Source organism: Myotis brandtii, unplaced genomic scaffold (genome assembly GCF_000412655.1).
Source record: "Myotis brandtii unplaced genomic scaffold, ASM41265v1 scaffold475, whole genome shotgun sequence".
NCBI lineage: Eukaryota > Metazoa > Chordata > Mammalia > Chiroptera > Vespertilionidae > Myotis > Myotis brandtii.
This window is the reverse complement of record NW_005368148.1, coordinates 2,351,964-2,376,536: the sequence shown is the minus strand read 5'-3', so window position 1 is coordinate 2,376,536 and position 24,573 is coordinate 2,351,964. Positions and strand designations below refer to the sequence as shown.

At 36.4% G+C, this 24,573-nt stretch overlaps 1 protein-coding gene and 1 pseudogene across 1 annotated transcript in view; one reads left to right on the top strand and one right to left on the bottom strand.

Annotated features, from left to right (window-relative positions):
- The window catches only part of PRKG1 (protein kinase, cGMP-dependent, type I), a 995,570-nt gene that overhangs the window by 68,139 nt on the left and 902,858 nt on the right, over positions 1-24,573 (top strand). Inside the window, exon 2 of the mRNA XM_005875929.2 lies at positions 3,998-4,164. Within this exon, the coding sequence (XP_005875991.1) occupies positions 3,998-4,164 (167 nt within the window). The remainder of the gene's footprint in view (positions 1-3,997; positions 4,165-24,573) is intronic.
- The window catches only part of LOC102263033, a 16,892-nt pseudogene continuing 14,209 nt past the window's right edge, over positions 21,891-24,573 (bottom strand).

The window sequence follows — 24,573 nt, the reverse complement described above, 5'->3', positions numbered from 1 at the left end:
TGAATTTTAAAAACCACAAACTTGGGGTATGGAAGAAAAGTTTTTTTTGTTTTTATTTTTGTTTTGAATAGATTTGTTCATGGAAGCAGACAAAAAAAAGATTAGAAATCAAGATCTTTGTATTTGCTTCTTACACCTCCCAGATCAGGCTGCTGATTTGTTGCAAAATGTTGTTAAAACATGTACCCTGGGTTAGAGGAGATAGCCACCTTCTGGGACCTGTGATAGCAGCTTTCCCAGCTCCCATACAGATAGCACAGTTTAGCTGACCTCATATGCAGCTTCATATCCTATTACAGTGAGTGTCTTAGACTATTTCTTCAGGAAAAGAAAAAGACTCAAAAAATTAGGTGGAGGCTCTGGTTGATGATAATCTACTAGAGGTCAGTGCACAAAATTGGTGCATGGGTAGGGTCTCTAGAGGCTGCCGGCTGCCGACCGGGGGGATCTCCCTTCCCTTGCACAAAATTTGTGCATGGGTAGGGTCTCTAGAGGCTGCCGGCTACTGACTGGGGGGATCTCCCTTCCCATGGCCTCCTGCTGCTGCCTGCCGCTGCTGGCCCCACCCCCTGGTCGAACTCCAGGTCGAGGGGACAATTTGCATATTAGGCTTTTATTATATAGGATAATGTCGGAGCAAGTGGACACTAATGTGAGTTGACCTAAAGTCCTTCAGTGGGAAAGGACTTCATGGAAAATTACACAGAGGCAGGGCTTTAAGTATTGCTCACTGATAAGAACATCTTTGAGTTACTACACAGAGGCGTAAGATTTCTATCTTGTCAAGGAAGAGATGGATTATTTGTGACATTCCAGAGCCTAACATGCTATTGGGCAATACCTGCACGAAGGGATAAATGATAAGACATGGGTCTTATATTTTTCAGTTTGTTTTAAAGTGACACAAAAGCATATATGAAGGCCTCAAATTTGCTTTAGTGGAGACTTGAGATAGAAACGTTCTCCTTTTAAAATGAAATTTGAGAAGCAAAAGCAACCTGAAATTCCTCTCTTCTCCCTCCTCACCCCACACTTTTAAAAAGCACTTAAGCATTTGGAAAATTCTAAGGGACTGTGTTAGATCTCATTGTGTCATCTTTTTGATGTCTTCATACAATGGGTTAATAATACTGTTTACCAGACAAGAGAAAGTGACTATTGTCAATCATCTTTGGCCTGAGCTAACTATTTTCATGGAAGGGAGATTTATTTCTGTCCTTGTGGCATTTCTAGGGCTCATATTTTTAGTGGAGCACTATTCATATTTGCCAAAGGATACGATACCATGTGTAGCTAAACATGTTGGGATTCTGAGGTTGATAATATCCAATCTTTATATTATTAGAAAGTATGAGCCCATTGATGGCCTCATTCTTTGACCCAAACAAAATAAAGGAATTTTTAGTAAGGAGAATATTATCAATTTGATTAAAATTAATTTCCTGAAAATAAGTCCTGGTTATTGGAAAAAATAATCCTAGAACAACAGAGTGCAGCAGTCATTATGATGGTACTCGTGGTGTAGCCGAGGTCAGGAATGGTGAGGATACTTAGGAAAGGAGAGCTCATGAAAATCATAGATAGGGACCAAGTTTTACATCCTGTGTTGAAGACTCAAGAGAATCGACTCTTTACCTCAGAAGAAACAAAGTTTTGGCAAGCCAGATTAAGAAAACAGCATACAGCTAAACAGCCCTATTAAAGGTTTCACAAGCAGACTCTTTAAATAGAGCCTATTCTGAAGTCCTTAACCATTGGCCATCATCTCCGTCTCTTTATTAGGGGAAAATTCTGCCACTAGTATTTACATACAGGCTGTAGGAAGAGGCTCGATTAATAAGAATACTATTGAATATACCAATAACAGTTAACCAGTATTAAGTTTCTATATTTAAGTAATTATTTAGATTAGCAATAGCATTTTGTTTTACCTCATTGCATAATTATTTTCATAAACTACCTTTAAAATTAAAGATTTTTCAATATAAAAAGTATTCCCATTCTAGAAAGTTTTATAAAAAGAGAAAAGTAGAAAGAAAAATATAGTTCTGTCACCAAAGGCAACTGAACCCTAATGCCAGTGTCTTACTTTCTTCTGATATTGTTTCAAGTCTTAATTCCTACCCTTCCTATTAATATTACTACCAGCTTAATCACCCACCATTTACTGAAAGTAACACTATATTTTCATTGGTCCTCACATATAATTCTGTTAGTTTGGTAATTTTGAAAATGCCATTTTACAAATGCTAAAATGGAAATTCAGGAAAGTCAGACAACCTGCTCAAGGTATAAGAGGTGGCAAGGCTCACATTGGGTCCTGGATACATCTAATAACTCCAAACACCCTTTTCTTTACACTTTATCACACACAGACCTTCTTATTCTAGAGATAATTCTGTATCTTATATTTTCACTTCAAAAATACTATAATAATTCCCTATACATTAGTACTCTTTATAAACATAATTTTAATTGCATTATAACAGTCCATTCTGTGAATGATTTCATATTGATGAATTTTCAGTTATTTTCATTTTTATGTATACCCCTTCATTTCTTTTTTTAAAATATATTTTTATTGGTCTCAGAGAGGAAGGGAAAGGGAAAGAGAGATAGAAACATCAATGATGATAGAGAATCATTGATCGGCTCCCCCCTGAATGCCCCACACTGGAGATCGAGCTCACAACCTGGACATGTGCCGTGACCTAGAATCAAAACGTGACCTCCTGGTTCATAGGTCGATGCTCAACCACTGAGCCACTCAGGCCTGGCAACCCTTCATTTCTTAAAGCCAAATCATTATAAAACATGATGTGCGAAGGCTAGTCCAGTCAGACTGAGGTCTAGATGAAAAGCCACCCAGAAATGGGCAGGTCTGATGCTTTAGTCGGTATTCACTACTGCAGGTCATTTCCCTGAAAGCCGCTTGCTAAGGAAATGTGACAAAGACAGCTGCAGTCAAATGCTTTTCAAATTGAGATATTTAATATAAAATTCCACATGTGTTGCTTTTCCTCTATTTTGCTGAGGTCTTTGCTTTCTCCTTAGCCAGTTTCTGACTTCTCTGACAGTATTCTGATTATATATCCTGACAAAATATTTTAAAATTCTATTCACTTTGATTTTTTTTATATCCTTGGGAAGTCATTTGGAGCTTATTATCCCAGTGAATCAAATTATCACCATCTTTTAAGTTCTGCAAAACTTTCCTGTCAAACACTGAATCCCAATTATAGAATTTTAAAATATTTTCCCCACTGGCTACCCATTTAATCCCATGTCTAAATCATGTATTTGAAACATCTTGTTCAGTAGAGTTTTATCTTTCTGGTTACCTCAATTTAGATGCTTGGAGAAATAAATATTCTTTACAGAAGGATGAGATATGAATAAATAACTCATATTTCTACCAGTGGTTTCAAACAGCTGATTAGGAATCCAGTTCTTACCTTTTTTTTATTGAGTACCCATACTATAATCAGTATTATGGCAGATAGACACTGGACATAGAGTAGAGAAAAAAAATTAAAAATTATTTCTCACTTCATGGATCATAAAATCTAATGGAAGAGGCACAATACGTGCTGATGTTCTTTTATAATACATAAATATAATAATAGTGTTCTATAAAATGTTGTATTTTGTTCACATTCTTAAAATAAGTTGCAAACTTCAATTTAAAATGTGTGTCCATTGGTTTTTCCACAATCTCTGTGGCTATTAAAAAACATTTAAAAACAAAATGGAATTGTATGATTTTCTTGTTTGTCACATGTCCATTCGATGATACTTAACTTAAAGGAAAATTTCTCAGTGCCTTTCCTGTGACCATGAAATTACTGTGTTCTCAGGTGTTTCAGAAAACGGTTGGATTCCTAACAAGAAAATGCGTGTGTAGTGTGCTCAACACTGTACTGTCTGGCTCTGCTAACCCTCAGAGACTGAAAGCACTTGTCAGATGTGCCAGTAAATCTTCCCTTTCTTGTCCTAGGTCCAAGGATCTCATAAAGGAAGCCATCCTTGACAATGACTTCATGAAGAACTTGGAGCTGTCGCAGATCCAGGAGATTGTGGATTGTATGTACCCAGTGGAGTATGGCAAAGACAGTTGCATCATCAAAGAAGGAGACGTGGGGTCACTGGTGTATGTCATGGAAGGTATGGTTTGTAACTCTGCTCTTTTGAAAATCAAATATTCCCTTTTCAGCTTATCAGCCTGCACACAGATGACATGAACCAATTTCATTTTCTCTCTCTCTCTTTTTTGTTTTGTTTTGTTGAGAAACAGTTTGAAAAGAGGTGAAATACTACTTAGATGCTAATTGTATGAAGTACTTGTGTTTAGGATATTAATATGAGAATTTCATATTTCTTCAGACAGGGAAGTATGATCATTGAAAGAGAAAAATGTGATTTATTGCACTAAGACCAGGCACTGTCAGATCACTGAGCAAGCGCAGAAAGCTTCCATGGCAGCTCAAGTCTATTAGAAGTATGTTTGGTCAGATAATCAAAGTATCTTCAACTCTGCCTTTAAGTTTCAGTATGTGACTAGGTTTTCTGCTATGACGCTCCCATAAAAAGAGGATGGAATGTTTCCAGTGTCTTATGTGTGTGTGATAGAGGCAGAGGATAAAGGTTGGATGGCATTTTAGCTGCCTAATTAATAAGATTGATAGCTTGTTTTCCAAATCTTGGGCACACTAAGATAGAAACTGCTCTTAAAAAAACTGAGGCATGCACTATGTAAATATGTTTTATGCTTAGGTAGATTTTAATAATGTGTATTTCTAACTTGGAATTTATATGACATGTTTTTCTTTTGTGAGAAGAAAAAAAATCCTGAAATAAGGAGTGCTCATTTCCTTTCAGTTAAAGTCCCTACAGTGACCATCTATCTATATAAAACCCTAATATGCAAATCGACTAAATTGTGGAATGACCGGTCGCTATGATGCACACTGATCACCAGGGGGCAGATGCTCAATTCAGGAGCTGCCCTCAGCCCTCAGGCCCCGACTGGTGGTGGGGGCAGGGGGTGGAGCCAGCAAGCAGGAGGCACCAGGCCAGCAAAGGCTGGTACGAGCGGGGCCCCTGATCGCCCCACTGGTCACCCCACAGATTGGCCCTGATCGTCAGCCAGTCCTAGGGACCCTACCTGTGCATGAATTTTGTGCTCTGGGCCTCTAGTAATCTTATAAACTGATGCCAATCTGACCCCAAGCTGTAATTCTAGCCAGTTCAATGTAACTTTGACTGATCTTGTGCTAATATCCTTATATCTGAATAATTAAAAGAAAAACAAACCCTGTCATTTATTTTTTTGTAAGTTTTAATTGAGGAAATGTTTCATTGTTTAATTAGTTTTTTATCAACACATTCAATCTTTTCAAATTGTAGATAGCAGTGTTCTTATTATAGGTGGATTCTTTTTCATGTGTGAGCATTAATATTTATAAAGAGTATGCCATAGCAACAATGAATGAATAGAATATAGAGGATCTTTCACACACTCACTTATTATCAAGACATTCCAAAAAACACCCAAGGAATTCACATGGAAAATCAGTCCAATTTTTCCTGCATCTCTTCATTTAAAGGAAGTGTTCTTCATAAAGTGCTTGTTTAACATGTGCCTTAACTGATTTTTATTGTAGACTGGGCAGTATCCCAAGTATTATTGCATACCTAAATGCCACAGTTTCTCATCATTTTAACAAAAGAGAATATTCATATGGTAAGACTTCACTAATTAGGATGGCTGGGGAACTTCATCTGGAGCTAGTGTAAATATATTAACATGTATTTTCAAGTAAAATGAGCTGTGTGACTTTCAGATACTTAATTGCTGCCCAGTAGAAGTTTTAGTTTCAAGTTTTAATCAGAATTATTTGGTATTAGTTTCCTTAAGCAGCAGTATAAGTAGATTAAGTAGCCAAGGCTCTGTTTACATTTTAATTATGTTTTCAAATATATGAGTGAGTCTTAGAAAATACTTGAATATAATTTATTTTCTTAAATGAATGGATATAATTGACCTTAATTCTGATGTAATATTTGTTAACATTCTTACACCTTTCCCTCCCTTTTTAAAATCAGAAACTTCACTCTACTGTCATCTAAAACAAATTTTGATTTAGTGATTCAGAATTGTTGATGTGAATAAAATATCTTCTTTGGGAACTTAATCTAATATTTTCCAACTAAAAATGGCTATTCATATCCATTAACATGGTGGATTTGCTTAGAGATACTGGTTTTGAGTGTTTTCTGTGATCTTTCATTGTGGATGCAGATAGATTACATTTTATTTTCTGAAAATGGAAAGTGTCTTTTAGTGATCATTGGCTGTTTTAAGTTAAACTTTTAAATAAAATCATCAATTTTTTTTTCATGAGATGCTTGTTAATAGTAGCTTTTATTTAGTACTTATATATTCCAGGTGCTATTTAATCTCTTTATGGGGATTAAAATGTTAATCCTCATAACAACCTTAAGAGGAAGGTATTACATTATCCACATGTTAATAGATGAAAAACTCATAAGTTATATAAATTGGCCAAGATCATACATTTAGTATGTTGTGGTGAAAACCTTGGCCATCCAGCTCCAGAGTTCCAGTACCTAATGTTAACTTTCAAAATATACAGATTACAAGTTCTGTTGGTACATATTTGCTATGGAGAGCCCAGTTTTGGAAGCTCATATACAGTGCACAACCTCAATCCATAAGGTAAAAAAAAGTGGTTTGATTATCTGCAAGAAAACAATAGAACCTGAATGGCCAATAGTTCAAAAAGAAAATAATCTAGATGTTTCCTATAAATACCTTCTTGGCTTTTGTGCATCCTTTAAACATTGAATTGCTTACTGACCTTTCTGTAGATTGTCTCGCATCCATTCCTCTCCTCTTATTAGCTCCTTTTTCTTATTGAAAAATGGCTGTGATTTGGCTTAATCTTGGTGCACCTCTGTGTCATTGTTTAAAACTGAACTCTGCTGTGTACCTGAAGGCCTTATTTTTTCTGTCTGCAATCAATAGCATTGATTTTATTTTTTCTCACAGGTTTAAAAAAACAATTTAAGAAGGAACAATTATTTCGGCTCATCGCACAATGATTATTTTGATAGGACTTAAGTACACAAAGTGATCTGTGATTATTTACATCAATTCTCAAGGGACTAGCTAGCCTCATGTTTCTGATTTTTTCCCCAAAAAATGTTTCTCACAGGTTTAAAAAAACAATTTAAGAAGGAACAGTTATTTCGGCTCATCACACAATGATTATTTTGATAGGACTTATGTACACAAAGTGATCTGTGATTATTTACATCAGTTCTCAAGGGACTAGCCTCATGTTTCTGATTCCCCCCCCAAAAAAAATATGTGTTTATTGATTTCATAGAGAGGAAGGGAGAGGGAGAGAATCATTGATTGTCTGCCTCCTGCACATCCCCTACTGGGGATCGAGTCCGCAACCCAGCATGTGCCCTGACCAGGAATTGAACCTTGACCTCCTGGTTGATGCTCAATCACCAAGCCACACCAGCCAGGCACTATTCTGTTGTTACTGCTCCTAGGTTTTACTTATGCCTTCTGAAGACTGGTCATCTGCTTCTTTTTCCAGTGAGTTGGTTGACACCAGGTCTGCCTATTTAGGCTGGTGTCTGTCACTATTCTTCAACCTGGACATGAATCATGCTAGGCACCATCAACAGTAAACTTATACAAATTCATACTGTAACTTGTATTACTCCTGCCCCCTGAAACATTTCACTCTTTATATAATTAAATGATGTACTGAAAATGGATTCAAAGAGTGATTTTTATATGAAATTGAACATTAACGATGAGCCTCTCCATGTCAGTTGGCATTCAAAACACTACCTGAGAGTATGAAAGGATGGAATTCATTTTCATATAAATTAGCTCTCTTAGTAAATTTAACGTGAGAAACAGGTCGTTTTTATTCTCCCAAATTAGGTGTTGCCTTTTGACCTGATGAGTTTTCATGTTAATCTGAGAGAGATCTTTAGAATGGGTGAAATACAAAAGCACTTAAGTTATTTTTGCAGTTCCTTTATAGGGCCAAGTTTATAATGTTAATTTAAAGTGAAAACTTATGTACTGTTCATATAAAAACAAAACAAAATAAACATCTATTTATGGAAATTTGTCATAAATAATGAGTCTCTGAAAGTTTTAAATGTGAATATTAAAATATATTTCAATTATAGAGTTCATGGCAGGAAACTGATATATTTAGAGGGCATGTGGGATATCATGTTATATTTTGGGGTGCTACCCTTCAAAAAAACTTTAATATGCTTGAGCCAGGATAGGGAGCATAACACATATTTTAAAAAATTTTGACATTATTTCATGTGTAGATGGAAGTTTTAGGAGGAAAGGCTGTTTTATTTATTTATTTATTTATTTAATATATTTTTATTGATTTCAGAGAGGAAGGGAGAGGGAGAGAGAGATAAAAACATCAATGATGATAGAAATTCTTTGATTGGCCGCCTCCTGCACACCCACACTAGGGATGGAGCCCGTGATCCCAGCATGTGCCCTAACTGGGAATGGAACCCTGATCTCCGGGTTCGTAAGTCGATGTTCAACCACTGAACAACACCAGCAAGGAGGAAAGGCTGTTTTTACTAGTAAATGCTGAGAGATTGTCACACGAAAAGGGAACGATTCTTCATGAATCTAAATGATCAAAGAAGAAATACAAGTTATAGGGAAGAAGACTTTAGAGTTAGCATTCTGCTAATTAATATGTTGCAAAAGTGAAATGAGCACCCTGATGCGATGGCAAGAACCCCACCCAGCTGGCATTCTAGCAGTGACTGCATAGCATCTGCAGGGGGAAGCTTTGTGCAGGTGAAGGATTCCCTGTGGCTGACTCGTAACACACCTCCCATCCCTCTCCAAACGCCAGGAGTCTGTCTGCGGGTCCATGAATGGATAGCCTTCAAGTGAGCTTATGAGGACCCAGTCTTCCAGAGGTTTCCTCTTCACAACCATCCCCCTCCAGGGCATGTGAATGTTTACTTTTAAATGTTATTGAGCTGTATATTGTATAAAATCAATAAGACTGTGTACATTTTTCTACTCAATTTTTGCTCTTCAATATTCTGTTCTGTATATATATCCCAACTTATTTATCCTTCTACTACTGATTATATTTGGATTGTTTCCAGTTATTTCCTTCTGATTATTGATGATATTGAGCATATTTTTGTATGTTTATGTGCTGTTTGTGTTTCTTCTGTCAGTGCCCATAGTATTCTCCACCTGTTTTTCTGTTGGTTGGTTGCCTTTACACATTTTGGGGCTTAATCCTTGAGAATTACTTGTATTTCAAATATCTCCTTCCATTTATAGTTTATATTTTGACTCCTTTGTGATATCTTCTGATGAACAGAAGTTAATGGCTTTAAGATAGTCGAATATATCTATCTTCTTCTTGGTTGGTGCTTTTTGTGTCTTTGTAAGACATTATAGAAGGCAAGTATTTCTCATGCCTGTGTATATGTGTGTATGTGTATGTGTGACCATGCATTGGTGGAGTGTGTAAGTTGTTATCAATCAAGAAACATATCCACATTTATGGTCTAAAAAAGAGCTATTCTTTTCAAGTAGGAAGCTGAAAGGGTAATACACCCCACCCCAACATATAAAATTTATAAATTGTCCTCTGGGGGCAGTAAGTATGTTTTTAAATATGCTTGATAATGTGTTTCTGTGAAGGTAGATTTTATATTTGGCGATAATTATGTCATTTAGTGACAAATTTGATGAATAGAGGTAGGTGATTAAGCTGAGTAATATTTTTTTGGCTAACATATATAAGGATTTATGTATATGTACCATAATCAAGTAATGGTATTTCTTGTACAATTCAAGAAAAATGAGCAAGATGAATTGGTCAAGAACATCATTATTAAAATATTGACATATTTTAAAAGGTAGTGTTTTTAATACTCATCTGGCTACTTAGGTCCTTGTTTGATTTTATAAAATAGGGCCTTATCACATGTAGTCCTACTAATGTATAGTTCTCTATTGTCTTTCTAAATTATTAATGGTGGAATTGAATGTACTACATTGAGATGGTGAATAGTGTGAATTTCCTTACTTTTGAAGACTCATGAAAGCTAAAATAATTACAATTTTATATGCTTGTTTTTCTGAGATGATATTTGAAAACGTATCATTTTTCCAAAAAATTAATCTGAAATTGGTAAAGCAGGTCACGGATTATGTTAAAAAGATACAAATATATATTTTTTCTCTTACTATACTTCATAACAGTTATGCATTTTCACTTATATGAGGACTCATTTTGCTAAAATATCAATTTCTCTATTCTTCAATTTTTAGAAAATGCCAACTTTGAAAGTTTAAGATACATTTTTAATGAAAATTAAAACATCATAACTGAAAAGTGAAAATAAAACATGGGTCAGTGCCATTTTGGCAATAATGCAATGACACATTGATTTCTTGCTAATGAGGTGAAATTTATTTCAGCCATTATTACATGAATCTGTTGAGTAATTTGCATGCTGAACATTAAACAGGATTTTAAAATTGTTGTGGGTTCATTTTAAAAACACATAGATGTATTTCTTCAAGCTCTCTAACAAGATTTTCAAAGATTTTTGTGGAGGGCTGGGTAGACTAATGCTTTTAATATCCATCCCTCTAATGAAATATCCTTGAATGGTTAGTAATCATTTTGGCACACTTTCAAAGGGCAGGACAGATTGGAGCTACTTCCCAGCACATTGAAGCTTCATGGTGTGTCTACCATGGCAACAGCTCACCCCATCCCTACCAGTGAGCATCAGAATAGGTCTCTTTGGAATTCTCCCGTGATCTGCATTTAAGAAAGTAGCCTGTAATTGCACATACTCTATTTGAATTTAACTGTTATAGCTTTGGAAGGATGCAGTCTGAATCTGATCTTTATACTTAGCCCCTTCTATAAACTCCTTTCTGATGAAAACAAAAATATTCTTGTACTAAAGCTTTGTAAGTAGTACAAGGAGATTCTGAATTATCATAGATGACTTAAAATGGTCTTAAGACCAATTTCTGAGAATTCACATTTCAAGCATATTAAAATATCAAGGAATTATTATTGATGTTTACATTAATGATTTGTTTAGAACCATTTTTCTTGCTTAATTTGCCCAACTTTATTAAGGTGAATTGCTTTTTTGTGTATCATAAAGTTCTTTATAGTTATTCATAAGAATAATAGGAGCAAATGCTTTTAAAACCAAATTTATTTTGTTTGCTGTTTGCTATTTGTATACTGTAACAAGAACAGTTAAGTTACTCTGTATACTTTCAATATCATAGCAAATGAAGTTACTCTGTTCACTTATCAATAGTAAAGTCATATTAGAAAAAGCATCTACTGAAGTTGGTACAACTGTGGTGAAAGGTGGTTTCCCATTTCACAAATACATGATGATGTATTTACAGAGGAAAACTAAAACTTTATGCAAGTTGTAATTCATAGTCAATGTGTTTCAAATTTTCCTTTTAAAACTGAGCATGCTTCTTTAAAATGTCTTTTATTCCCCACTGGTAAAAAGAACAAGGAGAACATTTGTTCCTAGGAGAGTTTAATTATCTGTTGCAATAACTTTCACTGAAAGCCATACACATATTTACCAAATACAGTATATTCATTTTATGACTAGAACATAATTCACACACATACTTATCATATATATTAATATTTTTATGGCTAGCATAATTCAATGTTAAATTTTATATTTGGATCATGTTTACAGAGCACAATTTTATACTACTATTACAGTAAATTTCACAATGTTTTGAAGTGTTTAATACCTTCAGCAATGATCTTAATATACTTTTATGCTGTCCCTGATGGTTTATTCAATGTTGGTACATGCCCTCAAATTAAAACAATTTTTTAAAGATTTTATAATAATTTGCTTCAGTATTTCCAGTGCAGAGATTTTTATTGACACCCTGTTGGAAATAAACATATGTACATATTTGTACTGTGTGCTCATATTTATGTGTATGAATTTACATAAAATTATTCATTCTTAGAGTTTAGATTATATTGCAGGAGATGATGGGGTGATCATAATATCATATATAGGATTCTACCTCTGGGTAAATTGAAATTTATAAGAAAGAGATTAATAACAACAATAATAAACATCAATGATAAGGCTCTTAAGTGAATTAAAAATTAGTCTGCAAAGAAAAAGACTTAGTTTATAGGTGTGTTTTTTCTTTTTTGGTACCATTTTGCTTATCGTTCTCTTAAAAAATTAAGATGACTTGTTTGGAAAGTCTTGAAAATCTTTTCATTTAATCATATATATTTAAATTTTTATTTATTACATTAATTCTAAAGATCAAAGACATGAAATAAGAAAAATGTTCAGCAAATTTTTGTGTGTTTTGAAAATTAGGTTACATATATACAAGATGTTGCTGAATTACCATGCTTTCCCCCCCCTCCATATGGTGAGTTAGTACAAAAGTAGAAAGGCATTAAAGATAAAGCAGACAGCTGTAGTCCATGAATATATGAAATTCTTTGTATTTTCCTTGGTAATTGAGAATAGCAAAGACAGCATTTAATTAAGTTATTTTTGCAATACAGTGTCTTGACTATGATTCACTTATTAATTCATTTGCTTATTTATTTATTCCTATAATTCAATTCTGACTATATCTGGGTGGACACTGAAAGTACAACTGTGAACAAGTCACATACAGTCCCTGTTTTTCTAGAGTTTAAATTCTGGTGATGGTTGTAGGGGAAAAGGACAAAGAACATGCATGGAGATAAGCCAAATACCCTCATATAGTGAAATATTTATGAATAAATTAGGTGAAACTCGGTGATGTAAGAGAACCATGAAGGTGGGTCTGGCAATGACTGACCTGGTCAGAGAAGGCTCCTCTGAGAGGATAGCATTTGAGTTGAGACCTAAATGACAGGAAGAAGCCAGGCACACAGAAGCTTGGATGGTGGTTTCCAGATGAGGACAACAGCAAGTAGAGAAGCTAGATCAGGGGTCCTCAAACTTTTTAAACAGGGGGCCAGTTCACTGTCCCTCAGACCATTGGAGGGCCGGACTATAGTTAAAAAAAAAACTATGAACAAATTCCTATGCACACTGCACATATCTTATTTTGAAGTAAAAAAACAAAACGGGAACAAATACAATATTTGTATTTGCATGTGGCCTGCAGGCCGTAGTTTGAGGACCCCTGAGCTAGATGGTGGGGAAAGTTAAAGGGACAGAAAGAAGGCAATGGTGTGAGTTAAGGATGGAGAGGTTGGTAGAGCCCACGCCACATGTAGGACTCTGTAAGTAGTTAATTTTCATTCCAAGAAATTTATATAGAATTGTAAGAATTTAGGGTGAGATGGGTTAGGATCTGATTTATGTTTTATAAGTAGATAAATTAATTACACTAATTATCAAAAGTTGGAAAAAATATAACATTGTGGGGGAAATGGGGATACTAGGGCTAGGATGGCAGCGTGGGATCCAAAGGAAAGAGGTCTATTTTGGCAGCTCATACAGTAGATGTCACATGGAGCTCAAAAAAGAGAAGTTGGGAATAACTTTTAGGTTTTTTGTTTAAATAGTTGGGTGAATGGTGGTGCCATTTTCTGGGGGACAAAAGTGAGAGCCGTTCATGTTTATGGAAGTAAATCTAGAGTTCTGTTCTGACAATGTGAAGTCAGATGGCTATTAGACATCCCACTGGAGATGTCAATTCAAGGACAAGGGATACACATGTCTGAAATTTCAGTTAAGAAGTCAGAGTGTGGAGGTAGGAGTATTCAGTTAACCAAACCAGGTTTAAAAGGAAGATTAATTAATGTAGTTCTCCTAATTATAATAGTTTTATATGCAACAGACTAAATGGAAATTTTTGTATATTTCAACAGATTTAATAGATATAGTCGTAAAAATGTTTTAATTCTCCATAAAAAAATCTTTGCAGTAAACTGAAAATTTCTTCCTATTTTCTGCCAACTAATATCCTTAAAGCAACAATTCTCAAAGTATAGTCTGGGGACCTTTTAGGTGCTCCTTGAGGTCAAAACTATTTTCATAATAACATAAGCATGTTATTTGTGTTCTGTCATATTCTCTCGTGAGTGTACAGTGGAGTTTTCTAGAAGGCACATGGTGTGTAATATAGCAGCCAATTAAGTATAGAAACAGAAAACGCGTGTCTTCTACTGAGGCATACATCAATTCGATTCCCAAAAAAGTATAAAATAATGGCATGGTTTTTACTAAACTCTTTGTTTTTAAAATGTAGTTAATTTTATAAAAATACATTTTTAACATGTAATAAATGTATTATTTTCAAGTGAATAAATATTTTAAAATTTTCTCAGTTTTAAGCTCTAATGGAGTAAACATCAGCCTACATAAGCAAAAGCTCTCTGAGGTCTTCAATAATTTTTGATAAACAGGTTCTGAGACTAAAAGTTTGAGAATACTGCCTAAACTATATGACATAAAGACAAATATGACTGACTGGATGTTTTTTTCAGAAAAGAAACTGGGGTTGAAGTTCAAATTATCATATATCTGCTCCCTCCTCCCCCAAATAATCCTAATATATAAAAACCCAGGGTCCATAACGTCCAAATCAACCAAAGGCTTGACGGACCAGAAGTCAGCCCTGCAATCAGTGCTGGGTTGCTGTGGCGACCCAGCACTGACTGCAAAGGGGGCTGCCGATCAGGCCCGGAGATAGTCCCGGAGATGCTGACTAGCATAGAAACTGACCAATCAGAACCAAATCTGGGTGACTGTGAGGAGCCAATGGCTGCCTAGGAGGCGGAGCTTCTAATGCTGACTGGCATAGAAACTGACCAATCAGAACCAAATCTGGGTGACTGTGAGGAGCCAATGGCTGCCTAGGAGGCGGAGCTTCTAATGCTGACTGGCATAGAAACTGACCAATCAGAACCAAATCTGGGTGACTGTGAGGAGCCAATGGCTGCCTAGGAGGCGGAGCTTCTAATGCTGACTGGCATAGAAACTGACCAATCAGAACCAAATCTGGGTGACTGTGAGGAGCCAATGGCTGCCTAGGAGGCGGAGCTTCTAATGCTGACTGGCATAGAAACTGACCAATCAGAACCAAATCTGGGTGACTGTGAGGAGCCAATGGCTGCCTAGGAGGCGGAGCTTCTAATGCTGACTGGCATAGAAACTGACCAATCAGAACCAAATCTGGGTGACTGTGAGGAGCCAATGGCTGCCTAGGAGGCGGAGCTTCTAATGCTGACTGGCATAGAAACTGACCAATCAGAACCAAATCTGGGGGGAATCCTGGGTCCTGGGTGTGGGGTGAGGCAGAGGTGGTTAGGGGCGATAAGGCAGGCAGGCAGGTGAGCGGTTAGGAGCCAGCAGTCTCAGATTGCAAGAGGGATGTCTGACTGCTGGTTTAGGCCTGATCCCTGTGGGCCAGCAGTTGGACATCCCCCAAGAGGTCCCCAATTGGAGAGGGTGCAGGCTGGGCTGAGGAAGCCACCCCCCTCCCGTGCATGAATTTCATGCACCAGGCCACTAGTACATAAATAGGACCATGTCACAAAACAAATGTCTTGTAAATAAAATCTTGGTAAATTAGAAGCAAAAATTTTTCTGTAAAGGCCTGCATTTAAATCTAGAGCAAATAGCCAACAGATCAACAATGGGCAAGTTTGTTCCATGGAAGTGCTCATTATTCCCTTAATTACATTCCATTTCACAGTCTGAAAGGTATCCTTGAAGCATTTTGTGGTTCTGTTTGCACACTTTGTAATGTTCATGATTTGGGAATTGAATTGGGTTCCCAATGATTATCTTGAATTAGTGTAGTACAATACTGATTTTTTTTTTGTAATTAGACTTTAATTATAGTTCTAAAGGAGTAGAAGAAATTTTATTTGAATTCCAGTTATCATTTTTGGAGAAGGAAATGATTTTATACTGGGCTTATTTCTCACTTAAAAATCCTAGAAGATGTAACATTGTGTGTTTTGAAGGCTTAGTACAATAACTCATTTAATACCTTAAATGCTTTCAAATTTAAAAAAAGAATCTTGTTTTATATGTGGACCCAGCGTAGTAATCTCAGTGCATATGTAAACCTAAATTGCAAATTATTCATTGGATGTCTCCTTTTAAATTCTTATTGCTAGGTAAAATATTTGAAATCTCTATAAATTTCTTTTATGATGTATTTTGCAAGAGGCTTTTTCATTTGCTAGTGTATTTGCTTGTTTTGATATCTCAGTACCACGCTATTAAGCATTTTCTTGAGATAAGTTAAAAAACTAAAAAGCAACCTTGCCACTTTCATTTATTGTTCTTAGATACACTACTTTCTTCTTCCCCCAAAGGCAGCTCTTATGAGATAAGTAACATTGGGAGATAAAAGGCTTACTCCAACTGTGAACACATATGACTTTATCTTGTGAGAGAAATTAATTTTAGAACTTATTTTTATGCAAGTTATAGCTGAGTGTTTTCTGCAAAAGTACATTTTATTTCCTGTTCTCATAATAGATTGACTTTCATCGGTCAGAGGGTGCTATGCGGAGGGTGTCCCAAATGAAATGTATTTTAATTAACACTGCCTTTATAATTATTCAAAATTGTGTGTATACATTTTTGGGGATGAGTAAAATTGGGTGGTGATAAATGCTATGGACAGAGAGAGCGACATGCCTGGTGGGAAAGAAATTGCTGTGTGATGGAGGATAGTCAGGGAAGGCCTCTATAAATTGAATGTTGAGCAGAAGCAGGGACATGAACGAGGACAATCAGCTATGCTAATATCTGAGGGAAGAGCATTTTAGGCGGAGAAAATAACAATGTGCAAAGCCCTTGAAGATTGTGCAGAGACAATCTTCAAGGAATAGTATGGAAACAAGTATGGCTAAAGGGGAGATAGTGATTTACGAGCTGAAGGTAAGGAAGTTAGGTAAAGAGATCAATGATATAACCAAGCCCCAATGGCCTTGTGGGCCATGTTATGGACTTTTATCATTTTTTTAAATCAAGCTAGAAATCCATAGCAGGTTTGAGTAGAAGAGCAACATGCTATAATTTATGGCTCTTTTGCAGCTATGAAAAGTAAACTCTGATAGCAAGGAGGGAAGCAGGGTTATCAGTTTGGAAGCTGACTGAAATAATCAAGAAGGGAGATAAGCATGACTTGGGCTAAGGTTTGAAGAAAGATTATATTTGGAAACTATTTTGAAAGCTCAGCCAATAGTACTTAATAATGGACTGGATTGAAAACAGTATGTGAGATAAAGAGAGGAGTCAAAGATTCCAACTTTTTGTCCAAAACAAGTAGAAGAATGGAATTGCCCTTTATAGAAATTGGCAAGACTATTTGAGGCACAAGACTGTCAGCAACTATCTAGTATGCAATTTTTGCTTATTTATTGTATTAGGATTCACTGTGTTGGAGTAGCAGAGAGCGCTCAAAATAGTGGTTAACGTGAGATAGGAGTTTGTCTTTCATGTGGTGTTGAGCTGAGTAAAAGGTGCTGGTGGAGCAGCTATGCTTCATGTGGTTACTCAGGCACTCAGGGGTGTTCCATCTTGTTGCTTCTGTGTTACCTAGGTGTGACCACTGTAAATAGTTGAAGCAGGGTCGTTAGCCTGTGTGCAGGTGTTCCAACCCAGAGAAGGAAAGGAGAGGAATAGCAGGGCAAGGAGCTTCATCCTCGAAGTGAAGTTGCACCCTGCATCTGCTCTCATCCTCTTGTCCAATACTTAGCTCAAGAAAAACTAAAAACTGCAACCTCTACAAAGGTAGCTGTGATCCAGTAAAAAATTGGTGGGACATTTTCTTGCTAAAGTAAGGGAGAGAATGAATTTTAGGGGACACATTACCATATTTGTTTCTCTCTCATAAGCAACTTAAGGACAGGAACTACTTATGTGCTCTGTAACCCCAGGATTTACACAGTGCCTGCCACAGTATATGTTCACTAAATGTTGATTTTTTAATACTAAGTTAATTATATGGGAAATAAATCATTTTATACTGGATATTGTGTTTCCTCCTATGAACTTTTGAATTAATTTCATAACTCATTTTTCTCATTTCAAAGCATATTTTTATTATATCTATCGCTAATGGAAAAAACTAGCATTTCATTTATCTTTAAGTCGGTGTCTTATGTTTACTTATTTTCTAGGATGAACAAATCATGATGAGCTATTATTTATGTTTTTCGAAAGAGTATTGACTTCACACATTTACTTCCAAATAACAATTTCGCACTCAGTGGTGACAGAATGAGTCACTTCCATGTAATAAATTGCATCACCTGTTCCAGAATGTTTCATTCTGCAAACCTCACCTAACCTTCCTCTTAAACCAAGTGCTGCTGTTTCTCCCTACTACTGTTTAGCTTAAGAGTTAGAGAACTTCTATTCAGGTTTAAATGTGTGTTTTTTTAACTAAAAGAGTCATAAACCATGTATCACTTAAAATATGCTTTGAAATAAAGAACCTAGTGTGAAGATAAAATTTACCAAGAAAATGGGAAAGAATAAAGTATTTTACAACCAGGCAACTGGGAGATGACACACAGGATGCGTTATGTTTCATTTGGAAAGCTTGAGTTTGGGCTATCAGTATGAAAGAAAAATAGCTTCTATTTCTTTGTAATATGCCATTTTGAAAATTGGCCCAATATTCTCTCCAAGATCTGTATGTGTGTGTATATTTATCTTGTAAGGTCACCCTTTGTGGAACAACACATACTACTTTCCAAACACTGCCAAAAGGAAAGATTGAATTTCTGTGTATATTTGCAAATCTTCAAGCCTAGGTCTATGTATCAAATATGTTTTCTTAATTTATTAGTAGAATTTCAGTTCAAAAGACTAAATGAAAACATGGATATGGAAGAAAGTTTTTGGCCCACCAGTCTTTCTAAGTTCCATGTGGGTAGAAACCATGTGGGCATTCCTCCAGGCCAAGCCCTGGGCTAACACATAGTGTTTCACTCATTTAAATAATCATTGGTAATCAATCTTGTTTCAATGCTAAATATACTCCTCTACACCAAAATACACACTCACCCCCACACACATACACACACTCCTATATTAAATTCCCTTCAAATCTGGAATTATCTTCTTACAGATAATGAAAAGTAATAAAGAACCATTATAACTTCTGATAATTTTTAAGAGTTATTAAGCATCTAGTTCATTTGGAAAATTATCTACCTATTTTCCCTGTGGGTTGACCTTTATTTAATTTTTAAAATCTTCCACATTTAGTCTTTTAAGCTCCAAATCCTCTGTTGAAATTTAATAAGCCAAGGCTTTAAACAATTGCTTGTTTGACCTAACAGAGTGTCATTTGGACTATGCAGACTTTTGTTTTGTTTTGTTTTTCATTTTTTTGGTGTTTTTTGTTAATCCTCACCTGAGGATATCTTTTTTACTTCTTTTCAAAGAGAGTGGAATGGAGGAAGGGAGGGAGGGAGCGAGGGAGGGAGAGAGAGAGAGAGAAACATCAATGTGTGAGAGACATATCCACTGGTTGCTCCCAGCATGTGCCTCGACCAAGGGCAGGGAGAGAACCACATCCCAGGTACATGCTCTTGACTGTGAATCGAACCTGGGAGCCTTTGGTGCATGGGCCGGCATTCTAACCACTGAACAACACTAGCCAGGGCAGACTGTGCAGACTTTTGATTAACATCCTTAGAGAGAGCAATGTGTGTGCATGGGTATGTGTATATACACATATATAAATCCTCAACTTCGTAACGATGACATTTTGAAGGCCAGTATACCATATTGCGGTCATGCCATGAATCATTTGGTATATTTAAGATTCCAGTAATAGAAAGATTCCAAAAACTATGTATAAATCATCCATCAATGTGGACGCCTATCCCAGTTATGCTCAAGAGGTAACCAGTTGAGCTAAACTTTGCCCTAAGGAAAGCAAAGAACATTTTTAAAAATGTGAATAAAAATGTTTAAATTTCTATACTCTATAATGCCTTGACTATGACAAATGGAACCAAGTTTAATAAATTTTTATCATTCATGACAAATGTATTTCTTCAATGCATCATACCAAATATATTCCTTTCTAAAACACCCGGCCATGTCACAGAATTGCTAGATTGAAAGAAACCTCAAAAAATGATCAAATCCTTCCTGAGGCTTGATTAGATGAATTATGTAAGGCCAAGCTGCATGTCCTAAAAAGTTTGAGAGAATTAAATTTCCTAAAATCTGTTAGTATTGAGAATTTTTTTTTATGCTTGCTTAAACTAATGTAATCTAAAACTTTCTTTTTAAATCAAATTACAATTTTTTTGTGTTCAAAATAGAGAATTGGTTATCAACTTCAGTTCAGTTATCCTTGTTGCCAGGATTGAGGGAGAAGAATCCTTCAAGTATGTTTTTGATTTAGGGAGACAGTAATGTATACTAGTCAAGAATAAGCCTTGGGCACATTATTTAACCTTGAACTTGTGTTTCATTCCCTGTAAAATATGAATAATAATACTTTCCTCAAAGAGTGCTTGGGAGAGGGAATACATACAATCATGAATGTGAAACATTTAGTACCATTAAGGGACAATGTAGACACTTAAAAAAAGTATACTAATTCTTCTCTCTGCATAGGAAATTAGCAAAGGAATTTCAACTGTTTAACTTTCTTCTCTCCTAAAGTCGTGCATATAATCAAGTCTTGTTGTATTAGTCCCAAGGCATGAAAACTTGAAATTGAAAATGGTAAATGTTTAATGTTCAGCTTTTAAAAAACACAGAAAAAAGATGCCTTTGTCTGTAATCTTTACAAATTTCCATGGTATGAACACTCCCATCATGGCCAATGTCAGACTACCAACATATGATGCCTGAATGCATTTGAGTCAGCTTTGGCACACCACTGAGTATTCCAGTTTGTAAAGAATTGCTTAGTCAATCATAACTACAATTGCAGAATTGGTACACGAATTTGACACATACTTTTGAGTATATGTCAAATTTTCACTTTGAGGTTACAACTGACTCAGAATCTGGATTTGCCCTACTTGAGAATAACACATTGTGTGCACAAAGGAGCATGCAGTGTTATACATGGTAATATTTTTATTTGTATATTGACTTTCTTTTCAGTGAAAAACAATGTAAAATTCCCACTGAGTTCTAATCTGTAACCAGATAGTTCTTTATCAAGTTACCAATAAGGTTGCTTAGAAATATATATATTTTTAGAGCAGATCATTTCTGGAATAAAAAGACACCAACAGTGTAATAGCTAAGATGGGCGGCTAGACACAATATGTGTTCCTTAGTCCAGAGTCAATATAGTACCAGGTTGTAGATTGTCTCATTTAACTTTAAATTCATGCACACATTAGCTAATATGATTAGATTAATAATTCCCTTGATTTTCTTCACACTGGTATATATTAGTTCCTACCAATAAACCTATAGCATGTGTTCTTTTGATGTAATAGTTGCCACTTATTTCCATTGAATAGAATTTTATATTTTTCTTCAGTTGGTTTTCAATCATAAAATTATGAAAGTATCTGTTGTCATATTCATTCAAAAATGATTGTTTCCTCAAATATAAAAAACGTGAAGTCCCTTTCAAATTATTTCCCATCTTTTTGGGGGTGGGGGTACTAAATAACTTTATTTGAAAGACTGTTAAAAATGAAAGAACCTGAGTAGATGACTTGATACAACTTATAGAAAAGGTAAAGGTAACTCCAAGATGCATGTACTACTTTGGTGACCAGGGAAGTCGCCCCCTTGTCTGTGGGAAGCCAGCCTAAGGGTTAACTCTCTTCGCTGTCTCCCAGGGTGTGCTTTGTCAAAGAGATACTCTGCCATGCCAGTTTCAGGGGCCTCCAACCCGCACAAGTTGGTGATGTGGTCACCCAATTCTTTGATGGGTCTCACCTGCTCTAAGTAGTAAGTCTCAATGAAGTCACACATCTGAGGGTCATTTTTGTCAGTGACCAGTTTGTGCAATTGCAGTAATGACTTTTCTCCAAGTGTGATGCCCACTCCATTGCATTCAGCCCATTCTTCCAGTCATCATGGTCTGGTTTCTTTATATCCTGAAGGGAGATTCGGCCACCTCGTTGGCTCTGCAGCTTCATCAGTTTCTCAGCATGTTCCTCCTCCTCTTGAGATTGGTGAAGAAAGTAGTTGGCATCACCATCGCAGTCAAAGTAGGAAGACATGGGCTGGTAGACGTAGGAAGAGCTCCATGTTGTTCTGGTGGTTGATGGTGGACTCCGAGTCCTGGGGGTGGCTTGCGTGATCCAGTCCTCAGATGAGTGGCTGAGAAGAGGTGGCTGCACAGCATGGGAACAGTGGCACGGGCCTTGGAGCAGGTGGGAGAGTGGGCGAGCTATGAGGAGGTGGCAGAAGTCTGGATCTGAGAGGCTGGCTGGGATGGGGCTCCAGGATGGGGTTGTCCAAGCACAGTTAAAGCAGGAAACCATGCCACTGTCTGGCAAAGACTGTTCTTTCCCACCTTTTAAGGCCAGAGCTAATGCCATTTCCTTCACCAAACTCCTGGTACATTGTGTTTTTTTTAATTTTGTTTTTTAGTTTTTGTTTTAATTCTTTTCTCCCCAAATTTCATCCCCATCCTTGAGAAAATATCGCCATTTTCTAGTTCACTGGTTCACCAAATGCAGTCCCCAGAACAGCAGTGTCAGCACCAGCTGAGGACTTTTTAGAAGTGACAATTCTCAGGGCCCACCCACGATGTACTGCATCCGAAAGTCCTGGGGGAATGCCCAGCAGTCTGATTGTAACGAGTCCTCTGAGTGACCCTGGCTCTGAGTGACTGATGGTACAGTTTGGCTTTCTATTTAGTTGTGTGCTTCAGCAGGACCAGGATTTATGAGTAATTATATCTTTCAAATAGTAGGGACCCAATAAATATTTGTTGAGCGAACTAATAAGTCAATGGATATAAGGACGATTGAAGAAAACCAGGCCAATGAACTGGAAGAATTAAGGGCGAGATATTTTATTTGAAAGACTCTCCTTTGGAAGAGAAATGAGATGTGTTCTTAAACATCCATGGGCTGGGATATAAATTATGAGTGCTCATTAAGGTTAGTTTATTTTTATTACACAGCTCATTAAATCCTAACAACAATTCTGTGAGATAAGTGTTATATTCATTTCACTGATGAAAAAGTGAGGCTTAAAATGTATGTACATCTCTCTATATATATCAGGGTCATAGTGTCAGGCAGGTTTCAAACTCTGTTCTCTCTTACTGACTTTCCCCATCATGTCCAGAGTCTAATTTCAATTTTAGTAGATGGTTGGTTCAGTCAATGTATTCAGTTATTTATGATACATAAATAAGAGTGAGGCATCATGGAGGTGAGCGCTAATGCCCTCATCTGTGGAATGAGGGTAGTAAAAGTACCTAGTCCTTCTTAGGGCTGTTGTGATGATTAAATAGGATAGATGTCAAAGTAATAATTAAACAAGACAATCACAAATTGTAAAAAGTGCAAAGATGGAAAGACAGGCTTGCGATGAGAGTTATAATGAAGATACCAGGTTTAGATTGAGTGTCAGGGGAAATTTCTCTAAAGCAGTGGCATTGATGCTGATCCAGAATGACAAGTATCATTTGGCTAGGTGACAAACTAGGGGGAAGAGCATTTCAGGCATAGGACCCACATGCCCAAAGCCCTGAGGTGTAAGCAGCTTGCTCATGCTGTGAAAGGGAGTAAGGTCCTTGTCACTGGAAGTATCCACGTGTGTCATCCTGAAGATGATGTTTGCAGGATGTTGGAGAGGAACATCAGCAGAACAGTGTGACACTACGTGTACTGTCAGTTTGCACCTAATCCTAAGTGTGTTCCCCACATAAATCTATAAAATGGCATTGATGTCATAAAGCAAAGTATATGTAAATGTCCAAATAAAAGCAACAGCTTGTAGTAAGTTTGATATCTAATAAGTACTTTTTAAGAGTAAAAACTAGAAAATACATAAATCTGAAGAACTTAGAGGTGGGATGAGTCAGCTTTTTAAACAAACTTGAATTCAGTACAATATCCTCTCATTCTTCTTTCTAACACTACCTAAGAATAACTGAGGTGACTTTGGGGCACTTTTGTTCACAGTGAAGGTTTTGAACTCTTCCCTAACTGAATTACAGTGGCATTTCTTCTAGAAAACCTTGGTTCACATTCCTTCTTAATCATACTTATCATTTTTTATACAGTTGTAATACCAGGGGGATGGAAATGTGGTGATTGAATCACTAAATAAAATGGGTGAGTGCTAAGTGAAATGAAATTGTGATAAGAATCTTATGTTACCCCTAGCTGGTTTGGCTCGGTGGATAGAGCGTCAGCCTGTGGACTGAAGGGTCCTTGGTTCGATTCCAGTCAAGGGCACATGCCCAGGCTGTGGGCTTGATCCCTGGTAGGGGGCATGCAGGAGGCAGCCAATCAATGATTCTCTCTCATCATT